The following is a 24274-nucleotide window of genomic DNA, read 5'->3' as shown; positions in this document are numbered from 1 at the left end:
AATGATAATTTAGATGCAATTACAAAGCTGGCTTTCTCTGTTGGCTATTAAAGGAATCATATGACACTGCTAAAAAGAATATTATTGATTGTTTTAGATGTAATGCAATGTGTATACACGATTTAAGGTAAAAAAAAAACGCTGTATTTTACACATACCGTGCATGTTTTTATCTCCTCTTTGCCCCGCCTCTCTGAAATCCGCAGATTTTTAACAAAGCTCTGAAAAGCGAGGTGTGCTATGTTTGGCCATGTTAACCAGTGCAGAGTGATTGGTCGAATACTGCAAGCGTGTGATGAAATGTAACGCTTCTTACCATATTTGGAACATCAGGTTCTAAAGCAATTGTGCTGACAGGTACGCCCACCTTACTTGCATATACATTTGGGCGGTCTTAGTCAACTCATACCATGAACTGACCATGAATCATTCAGTTCATTTAATCAACGGGACATACGGTAATATTATGTACTGTACACTATAACAGAGCTCAATCTTAGATAAACCTTGGGACCACATAATGTCTGAGGATGTCTTACAGGGGAGACATCCATGGATCCAGAAAGTCCAGACTTCGTTTCCATGTTGTCCACATTTTCAAGGCATTTTCGGTGGATGAAAATATCAAACAAATAGACAGGTAACCTTCTTCTTTGATTTGCTATCATTTTACCTTACCAAACGGTGGAAGTATATGTTAAGTAATATTTATTGGTCGTTATCTGTTTTGGTTATAGGTTTAATTAGAAGAGATAGAGGGCTGAATCTACTGAATCCACTGTGGAGCCTAAAAAAGACTCTGAGCCTCCAGAGTGTCAAGAGAAGTTTGTGAAGAGTTTCACACATGCTTGTTAACCCAGGGATCCTCTATTTGTGATAATGCAGGGTCACGTAATCTGACCCTTTCTGCTCAATTAATTAGTCAAAAGTGCAGTTTGCTGGTCTAACATTTATCCACCTCTGATAAATTAAATGATCAATGTTGCACTTGACCTGCAAAATGCTGTAAATTATTAATAAATTATGTAGTATGGTGAACCCTTTTTGGCAAAGTTATGAAGTTTCTCCAGATTAATATTAAGTCTCCAGATGAAGAAGATGCTGTGATCCCTCAAGCCATCTACAGTGAACTCGAAGTCCAGCTTCTGTGTAACAACTTACATAAAATTCAAATTCATTCAAAGAGGAGAATGAGCAGCTGAAGGAGGCAATCAGAAACTATGCTTAACAGTTACTTTTCTTTACTGGTTTTAATACGTGTTTTGATTGACTTTGAATGTTGATACAAGTCCTGTGTTGACATTTTATAGAGCATTTTCAGTTCTACCATTGTCTATTTCATGTTTTATGAATATATAATAAAAATATTTGTTCTTATGTTCTGTTCTTATTACCACATTGCTGTAATAGTTGAACCTACTACTCTTTAAATATTGTGACAAATAAACCACACTTTGACTTAAACAGTAAGAACAAAGGTTCACAAGGCTGTATTTGGAGTATTTAAGTTTCATTTATGACTTACCATTTAATTTTCCGCATTCATGATAAACAGTAAAAGTAAAAATGCTAAATAATAAAGAAAATTCCTAATCTAAGGACCATGTCCGGTCTGAGCAGATGTTTTACCTCCGTCCTTACATTACATCCGGATTTGTGGTCATCTTATCCCCTGGTCTTGCATGAGCAACATGGTAACCTTTCATAATCACACTTATAGATGATTTTAATGCACGGCGAATCATAGCCATAATACAGGGTCATAAACAAAGCAAAACTAGAATGCATGAAATAATTATAACGATTAAAATCAGCCAATGTTCGATTTTACTGAACAGGCTGGAAAAACTCAAACTCCAGTCCCATTCTTCTCCATTCCTCTCTCGGCTGGTCATCTCAGCAACTGCTCTGGTGATGTTCTTAATTCCTTGATCGATCAAATGCCCATCCGCATCATTATCTGGAACATAAGTACAAAAACTATCGCCAACAATAACACATACACCACCTTGAGAGGTTGTTAGCTGGTCTAGTACCAGTCTATTTTGTAATGTCATTAATCTCAAACCTCTCAGTTCTTCTTTTATGTGATCAAATATTCTAGTGGTGTCATTCATAAATTTAATTGCTTGTGCACCGGCCAGGATCAATACCAGAAATATGACTGACATATTGAACAATTTAGAGCCAAATGTGTAACAGGGGAACCTTCAGAGGTGATCGGGAAGCTGTAAATGGGACAAAATTTGCCCAGGCCCTATGTTCAGCCGACAGGTGGCCCCCTCACCCACTAAAAGAGCAAGGATCTTCTGTCTGGCGCAAGCCCTCTCACCAGTGCCCTGTTACACACTTTGGGCAGGCTTCTTAGACCCTACAGTGTCAATTGGTGATGCGGATGTTGGCAGATGCTTCATGTCACGACTGGCGTGAAAGAACCCAACTGCAGGCAGGCGGTGGTGAAGGGGTTAACAAGGATTTTATTAAAATACAAACAAAAACACCCACGATGGGGAAAACTATAACAAAACAAGAACTATGAACTTAGGAACAAAAAGGAGGAATACAAAACAAAACACTTCCCACGTGGGGGCAAAAGACTAACAAAATAAACTTGACACAACGTCTTACAAAACACGGAGGGGTAAATAAGGCAGGGCACAAAACTCACAGATGACAGACAAGGTAAGGAACAGAATCTCAGACAAGAACACGGGAGCACGACCACGGTACAAGAACACACAGAACGCAGTACAATCCATGAGCACAGGACAAAGAAACATGAGGGTATATATAGGAAAGACAAACGAGGGATAACGAGCGAGTGCAGGTGTGGAACATAAGACACGAGAGGAAAGCAATACAAGAAACGAGAGGGGCGGGGCCAATGACGAGACACTGGAGAGAACGTATATTATTGTCCAAAGGACAATAATATGTTTCTCTCCACACATAACCAAAGACTTTGTCATGGCTCTGCTACAGGACCAAGAAAAACATGACTAAATGAAGCAGAGCCATGACAGAAGCCCCCCCTTTAATGAGCACCTCCAGGTGCTCACCAAGGGCTAGACGGACGAGACAAGGCAGACTGAGGCAGTGACCAAAACAGACAAAACATAGAAAACAAAATCAGAGGCAGACAAGCAAGAATAACAAAGGGACTTGGGTGGGACAATAAAAACAACAAACATGGGAGGGGGGGTGGGGGAACAAAAGAGTTCATGGGGGGAACAGTTTTAATCCCTGGCTGCGCTCGAGGGCGCGGAGTCCTGGGGGATTCTGTGGGGGAAGTCCTTGGGGGGACCGCCGACTTGAGCGTCGGCGGGACAAGGCTGGGACCCGGCTGGAAGGCCGGCTGGACAGGGCTTGACGCCGGCTGGAAGACCGGCTGGACAGGGCATGATGCCGGCTGGACGGCCGGCTGCTGTTCCGGCTGAGACGCTGACTGGATCACCGGCTGAGACGCCGACTGGATCACCGGCTGGGACGCCGGCTGGATCACCGGCTGGGACGCCGGCTGCACCGGACTGGACGCCGGCTGCACCGGACTGGATGCCGGCTGGACCACCGGACTGGACGCCGGCTGCACCGGACTGGATTCCGGCTGCACCGGACTGGATGCCGGCTGCACCGGACTGGACGCAGGACTGGACACAAGACTGGACATTGGGCTGGACACAAGACTGGACACCGGACTGGACGCCGGCTGCACCGGACTGGATGTCGGCTGCACCGGACTGAACGCCGGCTGGACCGGACTGGACGCCGGCTGGACCACCGGACTGGACGCCGGCTGGACCACCGGACTGGACGCCGGCTGCACCGGACTGGATACCGGCTGCACCGGCTGGGTTGGAGTCCACGCTGCCCGCCGCTGCCTCTTCTTCTTCCGCCGAGCCACCCGGCTGGTGGTCGGGTGATGGAAGGAGGTATAAGGCACGGCTGGGACTCCTTGGAGGTGGATCCCCAGGACTCACGTCTCCCCCGCTTGCCACCTAGGCTTACTGGTGGCGAGGCTGCAGGGGGTGAGGAGAGCGGTGTGGCGATGCTTAAAACCCCGATCTGCAGGGTCTGACCCTCCTGTATGGCGGCCAGCGGAGATGAGTGGTAGTGTCGTGTTGAGACCCTGGACTCCGGTCGGTTCATGACGTACCGCCACACGACATCGAAGTCCAGCGGTCTCAACGACCGCATCTCCGCCCGCGACAGGGGGTCCCTGAGACCGGCGTTAAAAAGCACCTCCTCCTCCCCGAAGACATCCTCCTCTGCGGCATCCAGGAACCTATACAGATAGTCCTCAATGTCATCGTTCCCCTGACAAATGCCGCAGATGAGGCGAGCCTGGTGGGACCGTCTCGTGCCCATGCTGCCTACTGGGTTCGTAGTGTCTCGTGGATTCTGTCACGACTGGTGTGAAAGAACCCAATTGCCGGCAGGCGGTGGTGAAGGGGTTAACAAGGATTTTATTAAAATACAAACAAAAACACCCATGATGGGGAAAACTATAACAAAACACGAACTATGAACTTAGGAACAAAAAGGAGGAATACAAAACAAAACACTTCCCACGTGGGGGCAAAAGACTAACAAAATAAACTCGACACAACTTCTTACAAAACATGGATGGGTAAATAAGGTAGGGCACAAAACTCACAGATGACGGACAAGGTAAGGAACAGGATCTCAGACAAGAACACGGGAGCACGACCACGGTACAAGAACACACAGAACGCAGTACAATCCACGAGCACAGGACAAAGAAACATGAGGGTATATATAGGAAAGACAAACGAGGGATAACGAGCGAGGGCAGGTGTGGAACATAAGACACGAGAGGAAAGCAATACAAGAAANAAATGTGTAACAGGGGAACCTTCAGAGGTGATCGGGAAGCTATAAATGGGGCAAAATTTGCCCAGGCCCTATGTTCAGCCGACAGGTGGCCCCCTCACCCACTAAAAGAGCAAGGATCTTCTGTCTGGCGCAAGCCCTCTCACCAGTGCCCTGTTACACACTTTGGGCAGGCTTCTTAGGCCCTACAGTTTCAATTGGTGATGCGGATGTTGGCAGATGCTTCAGCCTGGATGCGTGAATCCACTGCGGTTGATGATCCGTAAGCACTCCAGTTCTCGTTACTGCGATAACTACAGCTGGGCCCAGGTATCTTGGATCCCCCACGGCGACTGGTTTCAGACTCCGAATCAGCACCTGTTGGCCTGGAATGAAATTATGGGTGGGCTTATCTGACGGAATAGGGAGAGAAAGAGAAACATCAGCACACACAGAATTCAGTTTATCAATAAGGGAACTCACGTGGTCATCCAGGATCACCTCCATGTCTCCTAGGGAAGAAACGCCTGCGCGACCTTTGACCCAAGGTCAGGTCAGTAAAGGTCTACCCATCAAAATCTCAAATGGTGAGTATTTTGTCGTTGAGGATGGGGTCATTCTCACTTCTGCCAATACGGCTGGTAGCACATCTGGCCATTTCCTGCTTGTTTCCATACAGGCTTTCGTGATCTTATCTTTGATTGTTTGGTGTGTTCATTCCACCACCTCCGACGACTGCGGGTGATAGGGTATATTATAGTGCCAATCTATGGATAACGCTTTTGCCAATAGTTTCGTCACTTTCGATGTGAATGGCGTGGCATTGTCACTTTCGATAGTCATAGGAGTGCCGAAGCGCGGAATTAGTTCTTTTGACAGTATTTTCACTACCATTTTTGCATCCTCCTTCGCACACGCAAAAACTTCAGGCCATTTTGAAAACCTATCGATGATAGTTAGCATGTATTTTAGATTTCCGACCGCTGGCATATGAGAAAAATCTATCTGAAGGCACTGAAAAGGCGCTTCTGGAAACGGTAACGCGTCGTGTGGCGTTTTCCTGTGAGGGTTTGTTTTGGCGCATATTAAACACGAGTCTACAATTAGTTTGACCATATTTGCTGTATCCTGTATACAATACAGGCGATTAATCATCTGTGTAACTTTAGATGCGCTGTTGTGCGAAATACGGTGGTAATGTCTTATCAATACCACCAAAGACAGCTTTGGTAATGCGATTCGGCCGTTTTTATCTCTTATCAAACCGTTAGCATTTGGGGCGCATCCATTTTCTGCCCAATGTTTCACGTCTCGCTGTGTGGGTTGACTTTGCAAAATTTTCAAATCTATGTCAGGAAGGCATGATACATGTGCAAACATCATTGTTTCTACGTCCCTACTCTGCGCTCTCTGATATGGGGAAAACTCTGCATGTTCCGTGGCCCATTTGGCCATTTCATCAGCATTTCTGTTGCCAACAGCGTCTGGTTCCTCTCCTGATGCATGTCCCTTGACCTTCACTACAGCTAGTTCAGATGGCAACATTACAGCTTGTAATAGATCTCCCACCAACTCTGCATGTCATATTGGTTTGCCCTCAGATGTCTGAAAATTTTGTCTAGCCCAAGTCTGGGCGAAGTCTTGAACGACCCCGTACGCATATTTGCTATCCGTATAGACGGTGGCTCTTTTGCCTTTTGTTAACTCACATGCTCTTGTTAATGCAGTTATTTCTGCAGCCTGTGCTGAGTTATGGTTCAGGCGATATGCCTCCACCCTCTCACCCTCCTGTGTCACAATGGCATATCCACACAGATACACTCCATCAGACGGTCTTGAACAAGAGCCATCGATAGTGCTCCCCCCCATCCAGGGGCGTATCTTTCAGATCGACCCTGGCCGAAGTGGACCACTCAATATCTTTCATGCAATCATGAGGTACAGTTTCAGTTATCAATGTGGATAAGCCATACAGCGACTGAATTGCTGGGCTAGAAACCGAAGTGGGCTTAATGGTTAAATTTTCCGTGGCTAGCAGCGTTGCTTCATAGCCAGACCTCCTTTGGGCCGTCATGTGCTGTGTCTTCAAATTATGCAGAATAACACCCACCTGGTGAGTGGTGTATAAAATCAAAGGATATGATAAAACAATTTTCTCAGCCATTCTTACCATCTCCGCCGCCGCAGCCACAGCACGAAGGCATGCAGGCATACCCTTGACTATCGGGTCTAATTGTTTGGACAAATAAGAAACAGGGTGTGGTTTGCCACCATGCTCTTGGGTCAAAACGCCCATTGCAACACCCATAGCCTCCCCCGCATACAAGTGAAACGGCCTTGAATAGTCTGGTAGCCCCAATGCAGGAGCGCACGTGATAGCAATTTTCAATGCATCAAAATGTTCTTCCGCTTCAGAAGTCCAGTTCAACGAGTCTCTCGGACCCATGCCATGTTGAATGAGACATCGTAGGCCTTTGTCATGATACGCACAGTCAGGTATCCATGCACGGCAATAATTCACCAACCCCAAAAAGCTTAGAGTACGCATAGTCTTTATCAGCTGCACCCTCTCAGCTGAAATGGCCTTCAGGCCCGGTGAAATGATGTGGCCCAGGTAATGGACTTTGGGTTGCACCCACTGCAGTTTGTCATTCGAGGCTTTAAATACAGTGGTCGCAAGCACATTGCAGACAACAATTGAGGCCGTGGACGGCAGGTCAGTTATTGTGTCCAATACATGTTTCACTGCAGCGGAGAAGACGGCTGGGCTGTCAACAAAACCCTGAGCAAGGCGTGTCCAGGTCAGCTGCGCTCCTTTAAACGTAAATGCAAACAACGGCTGAGTATCTGCATGGACGGGGATAGAGAAGAAAGCTGCACACAAATCCACCACCGTATAGTGGGTGTGATTGTGTGGTATTGAATTTAGAATAGTTGGAACATCAGGCACAATTGGGGCCAGAGGAATTATTAATGAATTAATAGCCCTCAAGTCTTGTGTCAAACGCCAACTTGTTCCATCAGCTTTCCTGATGGGATTGATTGGTGTATTGTAAGGTGAGTGAGTGGGGACAACAACCCCTTGTTTCAAAAAATTATCAATTACCGGTTGAATACTCTCAACCTTTTCAGGTGACAATGGGTATTGCTTCATGTACACAGGCTTCTGTGTGATCAATTTCTCCTTGTAAGGGGGTATACCAACAAGGCCTGATTCATATTTATACTGTGACCACAACGTCGGGTTTACCTCAGCAATGTTGTGTTTAAATTGTTGTGGTTCGTCATTACACATGAAGTGTGGCATTAATTCCACAGTTGCCTTTGAGACATCGGAAAGCAAAGAAAAATTAACAGAGCTGTCTGAAAATACAATCTCAATGCCAAGTTTATGCATGAGATCTCTGCCCAAAAGATTCAATGGTGAATTTGGAGTAATTACACATTTGTGAAAGAAAGGCAGATGATTAAGTGCCTTTACCTCAATGGCAGGTGTCATGTGACAAATAACTTCAGTCCCTGAAACCCCAACAGAGCGCATAGTACGATTTGTGATCGGCATTTCATAAAATTTAGCAGAAATAGATGAACACGTAGCACCAGTGTCGATTAAAAATGAGTAATCTACCCCATTTACTTCTAAATTTACAATGGGTAGTTCATCCGTACAATTGCTAAAAGAAAAACAAATCATTGACTGTGCATCTGGACTGACATTGCTCTGTGGGCACCCCTAAGCATGTTTTGAATTATTTTGTTCACCCCTCTTGTTCACCCAAGACAACTGATGTTGATCAGCAGAACCAATGCCATATAGTAGTGCTTGAGTTTGGTTGAAAGAAGGGAAACCACCAGATGCATCTAACTCATGAATGCGTCTGCAAAAATCTTCAACAGTTTGTTGCATTAAATTTGCAGTCGTTACACAAACCAAACGTGCCAAATGAGGATTCATATTATTTAAGCACGTATTTATAAACAGTGAGGACATTTCACCGCCTACTGGAATACGAGCGTCTTCTTCCCACACACATTCAAAACGAGACTAAAAACTAAAGCAGAAGCGGATTTGCCCTTATTTTGCTTGGTATTTGTGGCATGGGTCAGATCTCTAAAGACATGAGCACGGACATCTAGAAAATGCTTAACCTGCTCGAAAAATGTAGTGACATTATCGGATCGGCCCACCAAAATTCATGAGGGTCTCGCTGTATACCAGAGCCATCCAAGTCATCATTATCAAGACTTAAAGAAGGGATTTCCACAATAAGAGACGATTCAGTAACATCATCAGATAAAACTTGTAATAAGATCGATCTATAATCCGATCCGCTTAATTGCGCATATCTTGTGTGTGAGCGCAAAACATCTACAAATTTGTTAGAATTTTTCGGGTTCGGGAGAGTTTTACATATAGTATCAATGTCTGTCATTGTTGCCGGTTTAAGAATAATTCTAGGACCTTCTTGGACCCAAGCCATTGAGGGCTGAGCTGAAGCGTGTAAAGTTTCTTTGTTTAACTTGGGAGGGGGAGGGGGTTGTGCACATGAGGGAAAAGAAAGCAACGAGGGATACAAATTTGAGTTGGTCTGAGCATGAGTTTGGACAGAAATTACTGCTGTATCATAAGGTGGAGGTGTCTTTACGGTTGACGGCGCATCGATCGATATATTGTTCGATTTATCAACACGCTCGGGACCCTGGTTCCATATTTTTTCTCATTTTTTGCCAAATTTCATACGATTCGCACATATAGTTATAATCCCACTGGGGATTACCCCATCCAACTTTAACCATGGATTTCATTAACTCCATATCATCTTTCTTAAAAGAACCGAATCTGGGATATTTGTCAATTTGCGGTCCGGCGCTTTCAGACCATCCAGCCAAATTATCAACAAATGGTTGTGTCCAATAACCCTTGTTATTTCTGAACATAAAATCTACCGGCGTTTTAGCTGGTAGTGGTCTAGATATTTCTTGTCCCATACTCAACGAAAGAACAAAGCAAATGTTAGTAAAGAAAAGTAAAAGACGAAAACTTCCCCCACAAAATCCAACTCCTTTTTTTCGTTACTTATTACAAGTTTGTAATAAAGTCAATATATCAAAATACGCATGCGTCATGTGCCTCTCGCCTTCAAAGGACGAAACCTGGCCCTCAGTTATCGTCACGGAGTGTCACACGCAACTCTGCAGAATCCCATCACAAACGTGCGGAAACTGCCATCAACAGTATATCACAGGAAGCTTATATATAAAAACTCTTACCTGTGTGATACTGCTGGATACCCGTAGAACGTCTTTCAGTCTAGCGTGGTCTTCAAAACACAGAATTATCAAAATTTCCCCGGATTACCGATGAGTAAACAGGACGAAGCCCCCACTTGTTAAATTTCTTGTTCCTTACGAACACTAAATTTCTTTCTGTGTTTTGGATCACCAGTAAAATCAAATCAGAAATAGGTGTCACGAATGGTGGTGAAAGAGAACCCAAGCGCAGGCAGACGTGAAGGGGTTAACAAAGGGTATTTATTTAAAAAACAACAAAACAGAAAACAAAGACCCACAATGGGGTAACGAGGACTGAACTAAATATAAAGACAGAAACAAAAGTACTTCCCACGCAGGGGGAAAAAACAGCTGGGTAAAAACAAAACCTAAACTAGAAAACAACGACACAACGTCTCAAAAAACATAGAAAGGGAAAACCACAGGCAAGGCAAAGTACTCACATAACACGACATACCAAACCGGGTAAACAGTACAATCCACTAGCACAAGACAAAGAAACATGAGGGCATTTATAGGGGAACACAAATGAGGGATAACGACATGGGGCAGGTGTGGTTAATCAAACACTCAGGGAAAGATCACAAGGAAACGAGAGGAGCGGGGCCAATGACGAGACACTGGAGAGAACGCGTATTATTGTCAAAAGGACAATAATATGTTTCTCTCCACACATAACCAAAGACCTTGCCATGACTCTGCTACAGGAATAAGAAAAACATGACTAAATGAAGCAGAGCCATGACAATAGGTTGGATGTTGTGAGAGAATTCTTCTGCAGATCTGGGAGCACAAAAAACAAGACACAGAGAGGCATCAAGCTTTTGAACTCATTTATTCTAGAAACTAAAAGTCTTTATATACGGTGCCAAAAGACATCTGGCAGGTTTCATATGTCCAGGGGTTCACAGAATGACCAAATAAGGTATAGCAGTTTGGACAAAGAATGTTTAGCTTAGAAGGAATCCCCTCCTCCCATGAATAGCCAGAAGGCATCCCTTCCTCCTACCCTATAGCCAGTAATGTAAAGTGAGCTTAACACTTCACAATTCTTGATTTTGTGGGCTTTTATTTATTTATGCGGAAATTAAATCTAACAGGTTTCTACTAGCCATTTTGTTAAACAAACACAACATTTAGGGTGGAAATGTAATAAATTCATATGAAGTATACTGGACATTCTCTACTATTAAGTGTTTTGTTTTAAAAAATGTAGTATATCGAGCATAATCAGTAGATATTAGGAACAACATTGGCTGATATTAAAACCAAAATTTCATCATATTAACTTTGCTCTAAAAATATGTTTCTTTCAACCAATGACAAAAGGCAGAAAATAAAATAAATATTTAATATTATTTTCTTTTGTCTTATTGTTCTTGCTCCAAAAACAGTGCAAAGACAATTTTAAGTTTTTGTAATCAATTGCCCCTGTTTTTGGTGCAGGATGAGGACTCTCCAGATGTTGACATCAGGCGAGTGGAGAGCTCCCCTACACCTCTGAAGCGAGATCGCTCCTTCTCAGAACATGACCTGGATGAGCTGCGAGGGGAAGTGACATCATCGTTCTCAGAAACACCTGAGCTTACAGGTGTTGGTCCCCTTAGAGGAGAGAGACCCCGATCACACACGCTGACAGGGGTTGGACCACCACACATGTACCATGGTCAGGACTACAGTTAATAAATATTTTAACAAATTATGTTTAATGTTGCCAGGATTGTGGTCATTTACCAATTAGACAGGAAGATTTATTTGTTTTGTTGCATTTTTTTTATAACGTTTTTTCTCATATCTGGTTATTAGTTATTATTTTGTAGTTATTCATATTTTGAGCTATTATTTTTGGTAATTTTAGTTTCATGTTTTGCAATTTTGTGCTTTCATCATGTAGGGGATTTACAGTAAAAGACCCGTAGACCAGTTGTGATGAATGAAAGACAAGAAGTCAAGACTGTAATTAATAAAATAACATTTACTGAAGAAAAATAGTTTGTAGTTTTGCCAGCAGAAGTCAGCTTCAGCACTCTCCAGGAGTTCCACAGACCTGCCTTACATCCAAAATGCAGTAGTATTTAAGCAAACAGAGTCAACTAACTACGTCATTACTTGGGTTGATTTACTCACATGATTGGTAATCAATAGATAAACAAGAACACAAAGCTCTCAAACACTTCTTGACTCATGAGGCAGGACATGTACTATAATACTAATTAAAACATGACGTCACGTCTGTCTCGGGATTTTCCACTCTTTCTCACTTTCCTGAAACAATCCAATCCAAGCGTCTTCCTCATCATCATCCTCCTCAGCCTCAGGTAAATGAATGTAATTAAGATAATAAAGAAAATCACTAAAAGCTTGTAATGAAGTTCGAGATAGTGGAAGGAAGGAGACAGGGTCGGCGTAGCTGGTAAGAGGTTTATTAACTCCCAAAATAAAACACAAAGCAAAAGGAAATAATATTTAAGTTGGCCTCCTGGCACAATCGCTCGTACTCTCTGTACAGCCTGGGTTTCTCTCCCTCCAACTCTCTCGGTCTCTCGCCCTGTATAGCCGCGCTTCTCTCTTCCTTTGTCCTCCGCTCGTGTTGGCTTTTATTCTTTTCTCGCCAATCACTAGTGGTGGGCGGATCGATCCTGAAGTATCGATACTTTCAATACTGAGGTTGTATCGAAAAGGATCGATCCTAGCATAAAAATATCGATACTAATGTGTTTTTAGTTTTTACTACTGATTTTATTTATTTACTAATGTAGCTAATAATTTTATAATGAAGAAAAACTATTTCCCATACACCTAGTTTTGCACACGTTGCTCCTCCCTGCCCTGCTGTGTTTTGTAGTCCGCTATCACGTGACTCAGCAGTGCCAAGCGCATGCTCGCAGACGCTGCTGCAGCCAGCGAAAAGAGGAGGAGCATCGTGTGGAGCTTTTTCACCTCGGTGAATAAAAACACTGCGAACTGCGATGTATGGCAGTGGGCCTTTGGGGTTAAAAAGCCAAAGATTGAAAGTACTTTATTTTTTTAGTTTTTTATTTATTTTTTTTCTTAAATAATTGTGTGCACTTTGTTTATAAATTCACTTAAAAAAGTGTAATGAAAGGGAAACATGTTAATTTGTTCTATTATTTTGTCTAAACATAACACTGAACAAAAACAGAAAAGCAGTTTTAAAATCTTTGTTCTTGAGTAATAATTTTGTCCACTTTGTTTTTTTTTTTTAAAGCTAGAGAAGTAGTACTGGGATAACGAGAAATTGTTTTGTTATATATCGTTTTTATGTTCTGTTAATCTGATATTGTTGCTATTTTCCAGTAATAATTTGGTGCAAAGTTCATGTTTGCAAATTCGATTACAGTAATAAATAACTAAATAAATAGATTTATTTGGTTTAAATGATGTCCATTGTTTTAACATCTACATGATTAATTAGCCTACAGGCATATTAAGAGCACAAATCACAAAATATTTTAGTGGTCATGAAAATGTATTCAGATTTAGCATATTAATGATGCATTCATCTGATAAATCATGACATTTCATCTACAGGAAAGTAAATGTAAGTTCAAGTGAATGCTTTTTAAAAGTAAAAAGTATTGGTATCAGTATCGAAATCGGCAATACTGGCCTTGCATTTACTTGGTATGGATCGATACTAAATTTTACAGTATTGCCCACCACTACCAATCACTGAAACAAGAGACAGGTGTTTATGATCATCCTTTGACCTACTTATTTCCCGCCGGTTTCCCGTCCCTTTCTCTCCAGACTTCGCTGGACCACGCCCACCTCGCCACAAAGCTGTATTCCTCTACAGTAGCAATTCTGTCTTTACTAAGCGCGTTTATTGTGTGCTTTATATATTTTGTCAGGTATTGTTTTATGGATTGTTACGATTATTTTCTTAAAAAGGAACGAACAACTTGCATTATAACATCCAATAAAGACACGTTACAGATTATTGGGTTGTGAGAAATTAACGTGCTAAATGAAAACATTGCTGCATAGTAATTGTACAGAGATTAAAACTTTTAACGATTTTATTATCTCGGTTACATAAATATACCTGAGGGTGACTTGTGTCCAGATGAGGAGGAGGATGACGATGTCGCTCTTGCATACAGTCTCATTTTAAAGAATTAAGTCCACTTATAAATCAAGTACTGTATCTTTCTTTTTAAACTCATGGTGAATGTACAGTATTATACTCCTTTCTTTACATTCACAGAAAGTACACCTCATAAAACAGTACAAATACATTCAAATGACATTTATGTTTTTTAAACGCTACAACAAAACAAATTCATAAGGTGACACAATTAGAGGCCTTTAGAATGTTTTATTAATTTAGTCTGCCTCTTGCAAACAACAATTTCATTATGTATTTACACACCTACATAAAACAGTTTAAAGAAAAGCAGAAGAGAGACTTCTTAAAATATAAACAAACATTTAAAGATAGAAACAATACATAAAATGCCACCACGATTATAATCTATAAATTCTAAATATGAACTGGAATCATAACACTTTATTGTATATCTCCTATAGGCATCTCGTTTTCCGGATATCATTGTAATTATAAATTATAGACTGCTGTCTTGACGGCCTCTAAACCCACGTAAAGTTGCATGTGAATATAGCTATCTATCCTGTCTTTACTCGACGTTGGCTTGTTGTTGGCGTGATAGAACCTGGAAGCGTGTCCCATTTTTAAGTGCGTGAAAGTTGGCAACCCTGCTAATATACTAACAAAATAAGAAAGTAATTTAAGTACAAACACTAAAACAATACAATACACAAAACCACAAGCAGATTGCTCTCTAAAGGTCAGTTTATGGTTCTGCGTAGGACCTACGCCGTAACCTACGGCGTAGCCTACGCAGAGCCGCGTACCCTGTGCGTACCCTACGCCGTAGCCTGACGCGCACCTCTCCAAAAATGTAACAACGCGTCAACTCAACGCGGACCCTACGCGGACCGCAAGCGCTGTGATTGGTCGGTTTGGCAGCATCGTACTTCCTTCTACGCATTTCCGGCATCTTCTTCTCTGGTGTCTTCTTCCGGCAAGTTCAGAGTCCACAAAAGAACAACATGGTGAGCATCGACATCGACCAAGTTACTGAGCGTCTGATTGAAGAGGTTCGGAAATACACGCATCTGTATGACTCCTCTTCGGCGGACTATAAAGACTGTCAGATGGCGGCGAATTCTTGGAGAGAGATTTCCTCTAACGTCGGTTTGGCTTCCATTGTCGTTTGCAAACACTAGCATACACACACACAAAACATCGGCGAAGAAGAGCAAACCCATGAAAACACAAAGAGCCAACTAGCGTTTCGGCGGTGTAATTGCAGTATGACGCATACTCTCAACGCAGAACCATAAATGTTCACGACGGCGTCGTCTACGTACGTAGGCTACGCCATATGTTACGGCGTAGGTCCTACGCAGAACCATAAACTGACTTTAATCCGCTGCACTGTCTTCAGTATCGACTTCAGGGAGCTGTCAATCCAAATCTCACTAACCAATGAGAGTAAAGTGGCCATAAATCCCGCCCACACGTGAGATTTGTGCCAGAAAGGCGAACGAAAACTTGACAAATCTAGCAGCAAATTCAAAACTATTATTTGCAAAAACGAAACTTAGAAAATTGTTAAGAAAAATAGCAGTTTATTTGAAAATCATGTCACATTCTTGCAATTGAGTTTATTGTTTTCATTATCAAAGTGTTTTTTTTTCTTTCTCATTGTATATTTTTGTTCGTTTTTTTAAAGTTTGCGTTGATTTTTATTGACACAAAAGTAATCCCATATGCGGTCAGCCATTATAAATCGGGGTATTTTATAACGGCTTAGAACTCGGCTCAGCCAATCAGAATCAAGGACCAGAACTGACTGTTTTATAATCATTCATGAATACTTGTCAAAACCACATAAAAGGATTTATGTTTGAAGTAAGGTGAAGCCTCGGCACCCGTCCCTTCAATCATTTGATTATTTTGTTATTCATATTTAAATACCGCTATTTAGGTTTCATTTATTTGATTTAGTTTTTATTTGATTTGAAATTTATTTATTTCCAGTTATTAATTTCAATGCCTCAACTTTAACCTCAGTTTTAAGGCAACTTGATTTCAACAAACATATTTTTTTATAAAGTTTTAAATAACGATTACCCTATTAACTGACTTTTAAGCTCTTCTAAAAGTATCTTTCAAATATTTAAAGATGCCACCAATCTGTTAGCTACTACACAGGTACACTGATTATTTATTCCTTAAAGGTGCAAGTTGTTAAAACCCAGAACCTTGTAAAACAGGCTGTTTCTCTCCTTTACTCTTTTTCTGTATCTAGCCTCATTCCCTGTGTTTGACAGAATGCCCCCATCCACCTGTCAGTCTTTCAGCTCAGAAGACAGAAGCCATGATGAAAATGTCTCAACATCTCGTGATATGTCCAGACATCAGTGGATGGTCAGTGGACTTTTACATGTAGTCCAAAGTGACTTTCATTGCTTTCGTGGGTCGACTGAACATTGCATCAGTCTGTGCCTTTTTTTGGAAACCCAACATCTTTCTACAGATATGATAAACTTTACATGTAAAAAATATTTGAAATTCATTGTAATAATTGCATATGTTAACTATATAGTAGTTTTACTATATATCTATTTTCCATGAAACTAACCATTGTCTTATTGACACATAATGCACTCTTGACTTCAAAACAGCTAAAGAGACCAAAAAAAATGTTGTACTCACACACAGTTCTATCTATGTATCTATTTAATGGCAGGTATGTATGCAGGGAAAGGACTAGCAAAACTCAAGAGCTTTTATAATCAAATCTAAGAACTTTTACAATTAATATTTTGTACCTGGACACTTAACCTAATGTAACAACTGAAATGCTGAAAATTGAGATTTGAACTCACAGATGGAAATCACAATCTGTGATTTCTGGGTGCTTCCTCCGGAGGTCGCATTTGTCCACCATCATCGAGGTTCTCACATTTCATTTAAATGAACATTTATTTGTTTTAAGACATATAATCATTGTAACTTTATTCTTACCTTGAAATATAATGGTTGCTTTTCTGAAATAAAACCTGAAATAATAAACCCCGATGATGTATGCGGTGGACAAATGCGACCTCTGGAGGACGTAACCGAAATCCTGGCCAGGACGTGTCCTGGAAAAATGTTGCTTATGGTCACCCTAAACTACAATGACAAACACAAACGTGTAATTCATAGGCCTACTTTAGTACAAACATAAAAAAACATTTTTGTCATCAAGTACTCACAGCTAATTCTGGAATTTCAAATATTTGCGTTTTGACTTGTGCAACTATTCAGCCTCAATTTCACAGCTCAGACCGCACCCACTGCATTAAAGATATCATTCCTTAAACAGTAATAGGCCATTATTATGTCTGCTGTACACGCTGGGTGTCACAAACACCACAGAGGCCACTCTTGGGATACCTGAGATCTCATTCTCTGGAATTCTAAGATTATAATTTGTGGGATATTGTAGGGCTTGTCCTGCTAAATTCAATTGCGCGATTCAGATGGGTATATTAGTGTGATTAAACACGCAGCAGCCTCTTCGCGTGCAGACCGAAGAGTGTAAAGACCATCGACTCTACCTCCACCGAGCAAGGACACAGACAATGAACTTGAGTATTGCACTTCAGTATTAACTTTTGCACTTCTATTTGTTCTCTTCTTTTTATTTTGTCTTGTATATTCCTTATTCTCCGCTTTTGACTATGTGTTTTAAAATCCCTACTGTCACTACAACTCGTAAATCACCTGTATCATGTAGAAGGCAACGCAATGCTAATGATCTGCGCACTCTTTCAGTACCCACAACTACCTCAATTACATTTCCTATTGGTTTATGGAACTGCCCATCTGCTGTAAACACAGCAGATTTTATCACAGTTATTGCTAAACATTCTGGTCTTTCTCTTTTAGCACTTACTGAAACCTGGATCAAGCAGTGCCACACCGGCTGCCCCTTCCAATAACTACACTCCCACAGGAGGGGTGGAGGAACCGGTCTACTTATCCCTAACGACTGGAAAATCAAACAGCTAGCACCCTCATGTGACAACATCTCCTTCGAGTGACATGCTGTTACTGTCATCCACCCTGTTAAAACTCATGTTGTAGTTATCTATTGTCCCAAAGGTCAGCTTGGACATTTCTTGGAGGAGTTGGATGCACTTCTATCATGCTTCCCTGAGGATGGTACTCCCTCTGGTGGTACTTGGAGACTTCAACATCCACCTTGAAAAAACACAGGCTGTCGACTTCAACAACCTGACTGCGTCGTTTGACCTCAAGCGAGTTCCCACTTAAGCAACCCATAAGTCTGGTAATCAACTAGATCTTATCTACACATGCTACTGCTCCACTCATCACTCTCAGGTCACCCCGCTGCACACGTCTGATCATTTCCTAATCACTCTTGATCTCGACCTAACTTCTCCAGACACTGCACATGTTTCCCCACTGGTCACATTCCGGTACAACCTACGAACACTATCTCCCTCCCGCTTATCCTCTGCAGTCTCCGCAACACTCTGAACAGCTCTCTCTGTTGAATACTTTCAGCGCCACCGACACTCTTTGTCCACACTAACTTCCTACTTAGACAGATTATGCCCTCTTACATCTAAGCCTGTGCATCCACTTCTGCCCCCTGATTATCTGATGTATCCGTCACTGAAGCCCTGAGACTGGCAATAGCAGCCTCTAACTCATATGTCCCCATCCTACTGGATCTATCTGCTGCCTTTGAAACCATTAACCACCACATCCTCCTGTCGACCCTCAAGGCTATGGGTGTTTCTGGAATGGTGCTACAATGGTGCAAGTCTTACCTCTCAGGCAGGTCATTTAGAGTATCCTGGAGAGGTGAGGTCTCTGAGTCCCACCATCTCAATACAGGGGTGCCTCAGGTCCTGTAGAATCATCCTCTACAACAGGGCTTGTCAACTGGCGGCCTGCCAATAATCTTTACCTGGCCCGCCTTAACATTTAAAATTGCGAAGCCACTTTAAGAACTGTGCACGCGAAAGCATTTATTTTCAACCAATCTGACTGTTTCCCCGTCGGAAGATGTTAAAAAAAAAAGCACAACAATGAGAACCAGAACTCTTATTTTCCAGATAAATGGCAAAAAGCAGTCTTACGTTAAAATATGTGAAAAAAAGTGAAAACAAAAAGTGAAAACCCGCAGTTTTGTGGTGAATGGACAGAAAAATATCTGTTTCTGCCTGCTTTACCGAAACCAGTGTGTTTGATTTGCAACGAGTGTATTGCTGTAACAAAGGAGTACAATTTGAGAAGACACTTCAGAACCAACCTTACTTTGACACGCAATATCCTTCAGGCTCTGATGCTCGCCGACATAAAGTATGAAGTCTCACTTCTGATTATGAACAAAGACGAGCCATCATGTATCGATCGTGTTCCGAGCAAGAGAAGGCTACTGCAGCCTCTCTCCATGTGGCATGGATCCTCGGGAAAAAGAAGAAACTGTTTACTGATTCAGAGACTGTGGAAGACTGCATGCTGGCCGTTGTACAAGAAATTTTGAGTGATAATAAAGTCAGAGACAACATAATTGCATCTATTGAGAAAATTCTGATGTCCAAAACAACAACCAAACGAAGAGTTGTACTACTGTCAAATGATGTTTTCGAAACTCTTTTAAAATGATTAAAAAAGGTGGAGGTCATTAGCCATGAATGAATCTACTGATGATAGCGACAGCTTTGTCTATATGTGAGGTTTTTGGATGGGACGTGCTTTCGGGAGGACCCGCTGGGATTAATTCCATTGGAGGGACATGCAACTGGTGAGATACTTTTTGAAAAATTTCTAAATAAATATGTGTAAATATGATTGTAACGGACGGTGCACCTTCCATCGCTGCACTGCTTGGTTCACCAGAGCCTTCTGTGTGCTAAACTAAGTGGCGAATTTAAAAATGTAATGGACAGTGTCATGTCCATAATTAATTTCATTCAAGCAACTTCCAGCCTAAAGATGGAAAAAAAGTTCGTTTCGCCAACTCTTGTCAGACATGTCTGCTGATCACACTGATTTACTTCTGCATAATGATGTACGGTGGCTAAGTAAAGGCAATTCACTGAAACGGTTCTGTGAATTTAGGCAGGAAATTCTTGCTTTCCTTTGGAACAGTAAAAATAAGGAAGCCGGTGTTGTACCGAAATTCGACTCCCCGTGAGATTACGACTCCCCTACTTCTGATTGGTTCATTCACTTAGGATGCTACTTTGTGATTGGTCCCTATCTCTAAATCCTGCCCCCACACCTAATCCTAACCCTAACCTTCGTAGGGGAAAACAGGGGAGTCGTAATCTCACTGGGAGTAGGATTTTGATACAACACCGGCAAATTTCTCTCTCTGATGCTTGACGAGGCATTCATGGAAGATGTGTATTTTCTGAATGACATTTTCCATAATTTAAACAGCCTTAATATATAGACTTGCAGGGAAGGGATAAAACTGTGTGCGATATCGTGGAAAAACTTGATGCATTTCAATGCAAGGTGGACTTGTTTGTGACCGATTTGAACAGTGCGAAAATGCTGCATTTCCCAACACTGCGGAACTTCATCAGAAACTCCTCGGCACAAATTACTGGAGTTATGACAGATTTCTTAAACAAACTACGTTTGAGTTTTGCAGCAAGGTTTGACAACTTTAATATATCCCCAGAGGTGATGCAGTGTATTAAGGACCCGTTTAGTGTTGATGCGGGAGGGGCGTTTGGTTCAAAAGCCAGAGAGGTGCTCACGTCATTGGATGAAGGATTGTTGCAGTTGGAGCTCATAGACATCCAAACGTCATCTGATTTAAAGAGTCTGGCGGATGCGTGCAGTTTTGGGTTGAACTGAACCAAGCTCAGTTCCCAAACACCAGAAATTTGGCCATTTTCATTTTGACAATGTATGGTACAGTTTACACATGTGAGTCAAGCTTTTCACATATGAATGCAATAAAAACAATCACTCGTTCCTCCCTTTAAAGTCAGCATGTCCATCAGTGCTTGCGGATCGCGTTAACTTCTTATGAGCCCAACTTTGTTGCTCTTTCAAGATCAAACAAGTGCAATTTTAGTCATTAAAGAGAGAAAAGTGATTATGGGTTGTCAATACCTGTTTGTTTTGTTTTGTTGAAATGTAACAATGTATAAAAGTTAAACAGTTAAACAAAAATGTTTAAGAACTCTTCATGGCAGTTAAATTGCTGTTATAAATATACTTTTGTTCATTGTTTACAATTTTGAATTGGTTTTTAATAATGTTATTTGAAACCAAATTGTTTGGCTAATATAGCTAGCCATTGCAAATGTCAAACTAAAGTTTTATAGAAAATATCATTTAAAACACAAAGTCATGTTTTTATTATTTTTTATTAAATATCATTAAAAAGAAAAAAATACTGAATTCTTTACATCTGTATGTATGTTTTTAAATAAATTACTTCTAAGTAACAACAAAAACAGCATAAAAGTAACAACAAAATAATATACTTAAAATAAATATAATAATTTATAATTTAAGGTAAAATGGTATGGTACAATTTTGGTAAAAATTTGGCCCATGGCATATTTATACTTTTATAATCTGGTAAAGTAGTTGAAGACCCCTGCTCTACAACATTAGGAAAATTAGACCTTTCCTGTCCGAGCATGCTATGCAAGTCCTAGTCCAGGCTTGTCCTGTCCAGACTGGACTATTGCATTGCGCTACTGGCTGGACCTCCAGTTTGCACAACCAAACCTTTACAGATGATCCAGAATGCAGCGACAAGAGTGGTCTTCAATGAACCGAAGAGAGCGCATGTCACTCCTCTCTTCGTTAAGCATCAAATTCAAATCTTTGCTCTTGGCCTACAAGACCACCACTGGTTCGGCACCCCCATATCTACACTCACCAATACAGACTTATGTACTTATGTACAGATGCCTACGCTCTGCAAACGAACGACGTCTTGTAGTGCCATCCCAAAGATGGAAAAAAATCACTCTCACATACCTTCTCTGGATCTGTTCCACATTTGTGTAATGATCTGCCCGCTGCTACAAGATCAGCAGATTCTGTAGCTAACTTTAAGGATCGGCTGAAAACACATCTCTTCCGTCAGCACCTGACCGATTAGTTCTGACTTCTATCTCTTGTCTACTCTTTCGATCCTTAAAAAAAGAAACAAAACCCCCTAAAAAAAACATAGCTTTGTATACTTTGATAGGCTATATGAGACCAGTTTTCTGCGCTTATGCTTTTTGTTGTCCTTATGTTGTTCCAATTGATTCCATTTGTCAGGGTCCCTGTCTAGTGTGTCTTTGTTTTCTCTCTTGTGTTGATGTTTTGTTTCTTGTGAGCACATGGTTTGGTTGACAGCCTGCCATGTGCTTTCTTGTCATTGTTTTCTCTCTCTCCTTTCCTGTTCCTCGTTTGGATTTTGATTTCCTTTCCTTTATACTCCCTTCTGTTCTCCTGTCCTGTATCAGACCATTGCGTGTTTTTTCACTAGTACTGACTGCCTTAGCCACAGTATTCCTTAGCTTTGTTATCTACATTGCCTTCGTGTTTTGCCTTTTTGACCGTTGTTTTTTTACTATTCCAGTGCCTTAGTTCCTTAGTGCCTTAGTTCCCTTTCTGTCGGTCTCTCGACGTTGTGTCGAACTGACAGAATGGGGTTTGTCTTGAGAACCTATCATCTTCGGAGTATTTAGAAAACGCCAATGAAAATTGGCGAATGAAATTTGCATGCCGGGCTCCTCCCCGGATGTCCGGGTATAAGAGGGAAGCCGGCGTGCTCATTCATTCACCTTTTGTTCTTCAGAGCCTACGCATCTGGTGAGCTTCTCTATGATCTGGATGATCTTTCTTTCTGCTGGAATCTACGACGTGGACAGCGGACGGTCCCTTCCTGCAGTGACTCTCCCCTGGGCGTCTCGGCAGTTCCGGAGGTGTTCGAGCAAATTTCCTTTTCTAAAAGAGCAAATTTCTCCAGCGTGGCTTGTCCCGCTGTTCTCATGGGTGCAACACACTCATCGAGGAGGGGGACGGACACAATGCCTGCTTCCAGTACGCTGGGGCAGACGTTGTGGATACGTCCTGCCCGCACTGCGGGCGGTGACGATTCAGACGTTGCGTCACAGGTGGCTGTGTTCCCACGGGACTCAGCCACCACCTCGTTTGCTCCCCGTTCCGTGGCGGCAGGACTACGGCCCTGCCGTCCGCTATGGCAAGCAGCGAGGGTGAGATGAGGATTACTGTGAGCGATAATCCGCCAGCCACGGCTCACGGACCGTTCACACCTCGTTTCGCTCGTCTGACCGTTCCCCAAAAAAGACGGTCCGCCGTCTTATTCCTCAATCACGTATTCGGACACGATGCGTGATGATGAGAGGTCTCTTGCAGCATCGGGGGGTGACGTACTGCCATCCGACTCCGACGATTCTTCGGGCTCCCTCCCTCGGGGGGTCGAGCCCAGGAAAAAGCGGATGTCGAGATGTCGGCCATGCTTTCCCGGGCCGCCGTGAGTGTTGGGTTGCAGTGCCCGCACTGCCTCTCCCGGCGTTCGCGGCTGGCTACATGGCGCCTCGGGTTTGAGCGCGGCTCCAAGCCGCGCCCGCCCCCAGTGCCGTGTTTACCGGAAGTGCATGAGGAACTTTGCAAGACCTGGAACGCCCCTTCCGGCACGTTTCACGTCAAACAAAGTTCTGTCACCCTCTCTTCCCTCGAGGTTGAGACAGCTGGAGGATGCGTCGGTGTCCCCAGGTGGAGTTGCCGCCGCGGTGCACTCGTGCCCGTAGGTGGCGGCCACCTGGGGGGGCTCGACCTAGACTCCCGTCCAAAGCATGTGGTGTCTCGGCATCTCTGGTGTCGAGAGCTTACATTGCGGCGGACCAGGCTGCCTCCTCTCTCCACGCTATGGCTCCTGCCAGGCCAGGGCGTTGAGAGAGCTCCACGAGGGTAAGACCGACCCAGCGCTTATGCAGGAACTCCGCGCCATCACCGACCTCGCTCTACGGGCGACCAAGGTGACCACGGGGGCCCTGGGTCGGACGATGTCCACACTTGTGGTCC

At 42.6% G+C, this 24274-nt stretch overlaps 1 protein-coding gene across 1 annotated transcript in view; it reads left to right on the top strand.

Moving 5' to 3' along the window:
- LOC130550861 (protein spire homolog 2-like) overlaps positions 1–24274 on the top strand; it is a gene marked incomplete at its 5' end in the record, with an annotated part of 61821 nt that overhangs the window by 11209 nt on the left and 26338 nt on the right. Inside the window, 2 exons of the mRNA XM_057328376.1 lie at positions 11569–11788; positions 16485–16603. Coding sequence (XP_057184359.1) covers positions 11569–11788; positions 16485–16603 — 339 coding nt within the window. The remainder of the gene's footprint in view (positions 1–11568; positions 11789–16484; positions 16604–24274) is intronic.

This window comes from Triplophysa rosa, unplaced genomic scaffold (assembly GCF_024868665.1).
Source record: "Triplophysa rosa unplaced genomic scaffold, Trosa_1v2 scaffold453, whole genome shotgun sequence".
Classification (NCBI taxonomy): domain Eukaryota; kingdom Metazoa; phylum Chordata; class Actinopteri; order Cypriniformes; family Nemacheilidae; genus Triplophysa; species Triplophysa rosa.
This window is presented reverse-complemented; position numbering and strand designations above follow the sequence as displayed.